General features: G+C 39.4%; 1 protein-coding gene across 4 annotated transcripts; it reads left to right on the top strand.

Moving 5' to 3' along the window:
- The first annotated feature begins 1,052 nt into the window (after positions 1 to 1,052).
- LOC105021981 (cytochrome P450 2J2) lies at positions 1,053 to 8,366 on the top strand. 4 transcript variants are annotated; one of them, XM_013140218.4, is made up of 9 exons: positions 1,053 to 1,435; positions 3,795 to 3,855; positions 3,963 to 4,112; positions 4,368 to 4,528; positions 4,907 to 5,095; positions 5,293 to 5,434; positions 5,604 to 5,788; positions 5,983 to 6,124; positions 7,246 to 8,366. In XM_013140218.4, the coding sequence occupies exons 1-9, from the start codon at positions 1,259 to 1,261 to the stop codon at positions 7,422 to 7,424; spliced, it is 1,386 nt and encodes a 461-aa protein (XP_012995672.1). In that variant the 5' UTR covers positions 1,053 to 1,258; the 3' UTR covers positions 7,425 to 8,366. The 4 variants fall into 4 exon arrangements, with proteins under 4 accessions (XP_012995672.1, XP_012995673.1, XP_010888358.1 ...); XM_013140219.4 differs by having other exon boundaries at positions 3,722 to 3,855; XM_010890056.5 differs by having other exon boundaries at positions 3,693 to 3,855.
- Positions 8,367 to 9,187: the final 821 nt, after the last annotated feature.

Below are 9,187 nucleotides of genomic sequence, written 5' to 3'. Positions count from 1 at the left end.
TGGTTACAGTATGATAATGCCGATGTCTCCTCTCCATTATCTTATGCTTATAGTGTGAAAGTGCTGATGTCTCCTGTCCATTATCTCTAGGATACAGTGTGATAGTGCTGATTGTCTCTCTTCATAATCTCATGGTTACAATGTGATAGTGCTGATGTCTCCTGTCCATTATCTGATGGACTGAAACAAGTTATATATGGTTCTGTTTTTGAATGGCCCCAGCCATCGTAGCATTTCAATTGGTGTTTATTCAATGGCCAACAAATAACTTCAGTTTAAGGGTTGGAAAGGCAGCGTGAGTACATCTGACATACTATAAAAAACAGAGTAACATAAGAGGGGGAACTACACAACCACTAAATCAGGCGAAAGGGAACCCAAGTCACTGTAATTTGGGAGAGTGCTGGTTAACCGCTTTTCATAATGGATGGTCTTTCTGTTCAGCCTTAGGCGTTGGAGCTGAGGTCATATGCAAACAAGGCACAGCCCAGGACACAGTCTTTATTTGCTGGAATAGAACTAAGGGAGAGTTTCCTTGCTCACTCCTGCTCTCTCCTTCGCTGATGTATACACACGTGTCCGTACTCCATCGCACACAAACAGACACATTCCTGGTTATTTTCCCTCCTTTACTACTGCCACCTCCTGGTTCAATGCTGGGATTTCAACAGAGGCGGTCGCTAGACACCATCATTGTAGAGATTTAGTGCCACCATGTGGATTGGATAATGCATGGACACGATCTCCTCAACACAACTTCGTGAAATGACCCATGAAACTCCACAGACCCAAAATGAACAAATATCCATTGAAAAGTTGTCTAATGTATTGAGGAGCCAGGGATGTACAGATGGTATACTCTATATGGTTTTCTGTAGTGCAAGCCTATTTAACCTTACTATGGCTCTATTTTCTCCTTCGTCTGCCGTTCCCCTGTTTCAACGTTGCTGGGTGTTTATTCTGCAGGTCTTACATAAGAGGTTGAACATGAATAGTTGGCAACAAACTAATCAGGGAATGGAAGGAGAGAGAATTAATAAGAAAAAGAGACCTCGACAGGTGGCTAGGGCCCCACAATGTGAGGAATTAATGTGAGAGACAACATAGAGAGTGAAGATAAGAAAACTCCATGTGGAATGTTTACCTGACGTCTGGTGCAAGAGGATTTAAACTGCAAGTGAACTTTGGAAGAGGCATGCTGCTTGCATCCCACAGCCTATCAGTGTCTGTCCCAGTTCTGCTGTAGCTGCCACCCGCCATGCTACTACTTATGGATTGTCTGGACCTGAAAAGTTGCCTGCTTGGGATCTTGCTGTTACTATTGCTGGTGGACTTCCTGAAGCACAGAAACCCACCCAACTTCCCCCCTGGACCATGGCCTCTACCTTTCGTGGGCAATCTCTTTACTGGGTTTGGCTATCAGGCTGTGGATAAGGTAACACTGAACATTGAAGTATATACTCATAAATATACCTAATGCTAATGATACAGCATTATTTTAAGTCTTTACATTCATTCATTGTTTGTGGATTGTTCACAAAGACTTTTCTTAAATGACAATTAGACTTTTTATCAGACGGTTCGTCCCTGGAAGCAGTCAGTGGGCCAAGACAAACAGTCCATGGTTTAGTTTTCTTAGAACAGTCATAGCAAACTTCAGCTAAATTTGCCTCTGCGAGTTATAAATCAAAGGAAGTAATTTGGGCATATGAATTGTTAGTTTTTTACATGGTCTAATCACCTTTAAATAACATTAAACCAAATATATGGATTATATTTATATAAGTTTCTGAGAGTTTTTGTTAAGCATGCTCATACACCCCCAATTCAATCATGAGGTAATGGTGGCTAAAATTAGCAGATATTTGATTAGATTAGATTGCAATGACACTTTAATGGAAACTGAACTATAGATTTCTCTTTGCCCATAGACTATTTTCAGTCTAAAGGACCATCTAACATTAAGCCAAAAAAAAGGTGAAATTACCCTTTAATGTTGTTTTTTTCTTTGATTGTTTTCACAAACAGTCACGTGAAATAATTTGGACACTCCATTAAAACATATGTTTTTTAACATATTTAGACATATGGATATTTAATAGAAATTTTAACAATACTGAGAGATTCAAGTAATATAACTAAACAAGTAAAACTGAAGGAAATACTTTTTAAAACTTTCTGTAAAATGTAATAAAATAAACACGCAATTTCTGGTGAGGAATAAATTAGGACACCCCCACACTTTGTCCCACTTAAAATGGCTGAAATCACACACAGGTGTATCACATCAGGTGCACATGATTAGAACATTGTTACTCAACATTTTGAAGGAGGCTTGCCCTATTTAAACCTCAGACATTCAGTTTGGTGTGCTCCTGACTGTTGATGTGAGAGTGAACACCATGGTGAGATTGAAAGACATGTCTGAGGCCTTCACAAAGATTGTTGCAGCTTATGAGTCTGGTAAGGGATTTTAAAAGATCTCAAAAGAGTTTGAAATCAGCCATTCCCATTGTCTCGAAAATAATGTGGAGGACATTAAAAATAACTGCCAACATGCCCAGGTCTGGCCGTCCAAGCAAGTTCACCCCAAGAACAGACCGCAAGATGCTAAAAGAAGTCTCAAACTCCTAAAATGTCATCACGGGACCTACAGCAGGCTCTGGTGACTGTTGATGGGAAAGTGCATGCCTCTACAATCAGAAATAGACTGCACAGGTTTAATCTTAATGGGAGGTGTGCAAGGAGGAAACCTATACTCTCCAAGAGAAACAATAAGGCCAGACTAAAGTTTGCCAGAGAGAACGAACAAAGAACAGGACTTCTGGAATAATATTCTTTGTACAGATGAGTCTAAAATTTAATTATTTGGACACCAGAACAGAGGACTTGGCGCACACCAAATACAGTGTTCCAGGAAAATAACCCCATACCAACTGTGAACCATGGAGGTGGAAGGGTCATGGTTTGGGGATGCTTTGCCGCAGCAGGACCTGGACCGCTCACCATCACAGAATCCATCATAAATTATACAGTGTATCAGAGGGTGCTTGAGTAACATGTGAGATCATCTGTAAGAAAATTAAAGCTGAAGTGGAACTAGACCCTGCAACATGACAATGACTCTAAACATACCAGTAAATCCACCAAGGACTGGCTGAAAACTAAGAAATGGAGAGTCCTGGAATGGCGCAGTCAAAGCCCAGATCTTAATCCCATTGAGATGCTGTGGGTTGACTTGAAATGGGCTGTACATGCAAGAAACCCCTCAAACATCACACAGGTTAAAGCATTCTGCATTTGAGGGGTTGGGCAAACTTTCCTCAGACCGATATCAGAGACTGGTAGAGGGTTACAAGAAGCATCTCACTGAAGTTATTTCAGCCAAAGGGGGTAACACTAGGTATTAGGGGGTAACACTAGGTATTAGGGGGTAACACTAGGTATTAGGGGGTAACACTAGGTATTAGGGGGTAGGGTGTCCTAACTTTTTCCTCAGTTAGAATATGCATTTATGTTGAGGTCTTTTGTTTAATGAGTAAAACAATGTAATTGTTTTGCTGTTTACCTGCAATTGAAATACTTTCTTTTCCAGAGATGAATAAAACAAGATTAGACATCGATATGTGAACTTTTCTTAATGAATAATTGAATATTTAATGGGGTGTCCTAATTTTTTCACATGACTGTAGGTTGCTAAAAGGTTTGGCAATGTTTTCAGCCTTCAGTGGGGCAGGGAGAGGGTGGTGTTTGTTTCTGGCTACAAGATGGTGAAGGATGTTTTGCTGACTCAGGGAGACCACTTTTTAGACCGACCAGCATCCCCTCTTTGTAGTGAGGTTTTCAGAGACTTTGGTAAGATATTCTATGTACCTTGTCTTTTACAATGTAATTTATCATGCCGTTGTTTCTGGTGAATCCAAGTAAATATTTAAAATAACCATAGGGATACTTTTTTAAAGGAATCTCTACTAGCAATGGATACAGATGGAGGAGGCAGCGTCAGTTCTCTGTCGGCCACCTAAAACAGTTTAGTGAGGGCAAGAAAACCCTGGAGCTTCATGTACAGCTGGAATGTAACTTTCTTTGTCAGGCCTTCAAACAGGAAATGGGTGAGCTGCTTTAAACCAATCACAATTTATGGCAAAAAAGCTTTATAATAAAAGTTCTGGTTGTGATGTTACAATACAAATGATCATGTTTAGTGTTCATAAGGTTGTTGCTGCACTTTGTAAGCCTAGCATGTTTCATACATGAGTTATCAAGAAGTAAATTGAGACTGATCTAATGCATTATCAACCGGTCCATGGAATGTAACATTTCCATGAGTCTGCTTTTAGGATACAGTATGTAAATGTAACCCACAGGAGTCCCCTTCAATCCCCAAGTCATAATAAACAGTGCTGCTGCAAACAGCATTGTATCCTTGGTGTTTGGAAAGCGATTTGACTACGGAACCACAGATTTTCAGGACCTTCTGCAACTAAGACAGGAGTCCATGCTACTAACAGGCCACCCTCTGGTTCAGGTGTGCTGATGACATTGATATAATGCTACAGGATTATGGCCCCTAAGGCAGTGGTTCTCAAACCTGTCTCGTCAAATTTTGTCCTGTCAAGTTTTTTGTAACTAGCTCACCTAAATCAACCAGTAAAGGAGCTGATTAATTAGTAATTAGTAGTCTAGTTGATTATGCTGTGCTAGCTCTGCAACACTTCTAATCCATGGAATATGGATGGGGGGAGGCTGTTGAGAACCACTGCTTTTTAAGGGATGGAGTTGGGGACAGTCCTACAACATGCAGATTGATACCTTCTCATTAGCCAATGGACTGTCATTCAAGTAGATACCTTAATATTTTCTCTTAAGTGTAATTTCAGTTATTTTGCCCTTTTTTTTCTCTTAGTGTTATAACATATTCCCATGGCTGTTTAAGCGCTTGCCGGGGTTGCGTTCTGGTCCCCATTCGAAGATTCTTTCTAACAATGCAAAGATTGTGTCATTTCTGAAAAAGGAAATAGAGAAACATAAGAAGGACTGGGATCCCTTTGATCACAGAGACTTCAGTGACTCCTACATTGGAGAAATAGACAAGGTGAGGCCTATACAACACTGTGTGCATGCTCATGCTCATAGAGGCTTTCATTGCAAGCCCTGACTTATACTTGTTATAGTTATACAAATATCAACTGAAATGGACTTGCTATTATTAACTGCCTCAACTGTCAAAGCTTATGCCAACTGGCACCACTTAGGCTGTTGGAGATAATGTAACACCTTGTTCTCCTTCAGAAAAAGAGGGACACTGAGGCTGGGTTCCATTCAGAGAACCTGGCATACTGCTGTTTCGACTTGTTTGAGGCTGGAATAGAGACGGTAACCAACACTTTACTCTGGGCTCTGCTCTACATACTGAATCACCCTGAAGTTCAGGGTAAGTATATGTAGCCTTGTCTAGTTGATACATCGACTAACCTGCAAACAGCCTCTGAGTAACTAAGCAGCTATAATCAACCACTCTTTGACCAAGCTGCAAATAAAAAAAGAACAAGTTGAATCGTAACTAAGTTCTAAGCCATTTGAAATCCTCTTTGTCTCCATAGAGAAAGTTCAGGAAGAGATTGACTCTGTAATTGGACCGTCACGCCAGCCCTGCTCTGCTGATAGGGTGAACATGCCCTATACAGATGCTGTGATCCATGAGACCCAGAGGATGGCTAACATACTGCCACTTAACGCCAGGAAGACAAACAAAGACACAACCGTAGGGGGGTATTTCATACCCCAGGTGAAAAATACTACTATTTTATCACCACACTACATTTCTCTGTTTTGGCTGTTGTGTGCTAACTCTAATGCAGGTGTTCTGGTGAATAATTGTTCTACTTTATGTAAAAGACCACTGCATGAAAGTAATGATGACCTTCAATGTTGGTTATAAAAGTTACTTTCAAACGTGCTTTGTAATCCTCCTCTCCATAGGGCACCAAAGTGATTGTTAACCTCTCCTCAGTTTTACGTGACCCATCAGAATGGGAGACAGCAGGTTACTTTAATCCAGAACACTTCCTGGATGAACATGGTCATTTTCGAAAAAGGAAGGCCTTTTTCCCATTTTCTGCAGGTAGGTCCCTACTGGAAATGTTAATTTAGGGCTCAAATAAATCAAAAATGCTTTGTAGCCTTTACACACTTGCTCTTAGTCCAATGGTGAATGACTCAAATCGGTACTGACTAATGTACAACTATTACCAGGGTTCTCCCCAATGGGTTCATTTTCATGTTTTAGAATTAGAAGTTTGTGGGACAGCCTTGAGGTAGATAGCCTATTAAAGAATAGGCCCAGAAGCCTGTATTTTGTTGTGTTATAGACAGAATTGTTATAATTGATTAAATACATAAATGTAATCAATTATAATCATCAATCTACACACAATACCCCATGTTTACAAAGCGAAAGTATATTCACAGTATTGTCTTTAATGCCACTCCAGATTTGTCCTGGCTGTGTGCCAAGACAACTCTGTTTAATCTTCGCCCCAGTCTGAGGTCCTGTGTTCTCTGGATCAGGTTTTCTTCAAAGACCTCTTTGTATTTTGCTATGTTCATGCTACACTCACTATTGACCAATCAATGTCAGGAAAATCCTACTAGAACAGCTGAACTTTATTTGTGATGAAGCAGAGTCACTTTAAACGATGGCAGGTGTGTAATAACTTGTATTTAACATTAGTTTGAATGTGATTGGTTAATTCTGAACACAACCACATCCCCAGTTATAAGGGTGTGCACACTTATGCAACCAGGTTATTGTAAGGTTTTTATTTTTCATTTCCCCCCCTCAAAGATTTCAGTTTGTTTTTCAATTGAATTGTTCACGTTATGGGTCACATTATAGGTGGAAAAATATGATTTATCTTTGTTTCAGTGTTTTACATCACAAGAACCTGGCATTTTAATAGGGGTGTGTAGACTTTTTATATCCACTGTAGTTATGCTGTTGAATTTAATTGCTGATGTAAGTCGCTCCAGATGAGAGCATCTGCTAAATGATTAAAATGTAAATATAAAATTAATATGGTAAACAGAAATTGTTGTGGGCATGTTGGAATGAATCCAAGCCCTAAAAGGCTGACATAGACAGTTTTATGTAACACTGCAGCAGTAATAATAATAACGTCCCAGGCTCCCAGCCCAGTCACTGTCCATGCTTATGATCGCTGTTCATCCTCTCTCTGATCCCAGGGAAGAGGGCGTGTCTGGGGGAGCCACTGGCCCGCATGGAGCTCTTCCTCTTTTTCACCTCCCTCCTCCAGAGGTTCACCATCTCTCTGTCCCCTGGAAAAGAACCCCCCAGCCTGGAACCCCAGGGAACAGCCATCCTGTCCCCTGAACCCTTCACTATCAGTGCCTCCACACGATAATGGATCATCATCGTGGACAACAAGATTCATGTATTGTTCATTTTCCTACAGTCCATAGAAATCAGCTTTTTTTTTTTTACTTTGAACCCAACCGCTTCAGTCACACTCAACCCCTTGAGGGATTGGAAGCATAAAGTCAGCCACAGTCCAGCACCATTAGAGAAGTTCCAGCTCAAATGCCTTGCTTAAGGGGCACAATGGCAGATTTGAAGATGCATCTGAGCTAAGTAATTTGAAAGATGTATTTTCAACATCTTCTCAACTTTTAAATGTCTTTTCAACCAGAAATATTTATTTTTAATGTTTGTGCTATTAGGACCCTTACTGAGCACTGTTTCCATGAATAACATAATGCATTTACACAGTTCTGTATGCGTAGTCCTCCACATTTGTTCAGTTTTTTTGTACTTCTTTTTTTTGGAACAAATTTCTGATTTATTTGCATTTGATGCTTCAGTAAGTCATGTGTCATTATCAATATAACTATTAGGTTGGCACATGGAGGTCCCTTACTGGAAAGACTGAATTGGAACTGCAGTAATGTGCTGTAATTGGAGTCAACTGTAATAGTTTTTGAACCAACAACCGAGTACTTACTAGGAAAATGCACTGCAGACATTTATTTTATTATTTTGGGCAGTATTCTGAATGCTATCTGTTTTCAATGTGGATTTTGGATGCAAAAACTCTGTGATTCTTTTCAACTGGTCTTTATCAACTACTCTGTCCAATCAGGGACATTTCTCAGGCAAACTCTTGGTATTTTTAACCATGTCACCCCTGTTCAGTCTGTTGGCTATTCATTGGTAATAAAACTATCTGCCCAACACCCACTGTGCCCCTTGAATATAAATTATTGGGTGGTTGACATATACAGTGGATATAAAATGTCTACACATTCCTGTTAAAATGCCAGGTTCTTTTGATGTAAAAGAATGAGAAAAAGAGAAATCACATCAGAACATTTTCCACCTTTAATGTGACATATAACATGAACAATTCAATTGGAAAACAAACTGAAATCTTTGAGTGGAAAAAAATAAAAATAACCTGGTTGCATAAGTGGACACAGGACTAGTGAAGAACCATATTTCTAGTGAGGAACACACTTAATAAAGAATATTATCACAAATAATTGTGTACGGTTAAGTCTGTTGAATATTAACTACTGGTAAGTAATCCTTATTCATAAATCAGCCATATAAACAAGGTTAGGTTTGTAATGAGTAAGTATCGTTATCATATTAATAATAATTCTGTGTGTAGGAAAAAACATTTCATATCATATGGTGTGATGAATGTATCATATGAAATGACAAGCAAAACCTGTCACACAATATGATGTAGTGTTACACCATATGAGCTTTCATGCACTTTGCACAAGATTGGGCCTTGTGGTTATGCGCTAGCATCCTAGCAGCATACCCACTGCAACATGATAACATAGATTTTTAAGTAATAACTACACAAAGGTCACTTATCTTTTGCATTATTATGTAAAAAGCATCACACTAAAATACAATGGGAAAGGACACTGAAGTGGGAGTGCCAAAAAGATTTGATTCAATGAAATAATGGCACGGGACAACTCACCTTGTAACACTTCCATTTCCTACTGTTTTCAGTACTTCCTGGTTGAACAATGACCTCTCCTTCCCAAGGGTCTACAAAAATTGCCTGTTTAAATATCACAATATAATGTCACACCATATCATATCCATTTCTAGGACAAAATAATTTTGATCAGACCAGACTCAACATTA

The sequence above is a fragment of the Esox lucius genome, chromosome 3 (assembly GCF_011004845.1).
Source record: "Esox lucius isolate fEsoLuc1 chromosome 3, fEsoLuc1.pri, whole genome shotgun sequence".
Lineage (NCBI taxonomy): Eukaryota > Metazoa > Chordata > Actinopteri > Esociformes > Esocidae > Esox > Esox lucius.
The sequence above is the reverse complement of the archived record's forward strand: the minus strand, read 5'-3'. Positions and strand labels throughout refer to the sequence as shown.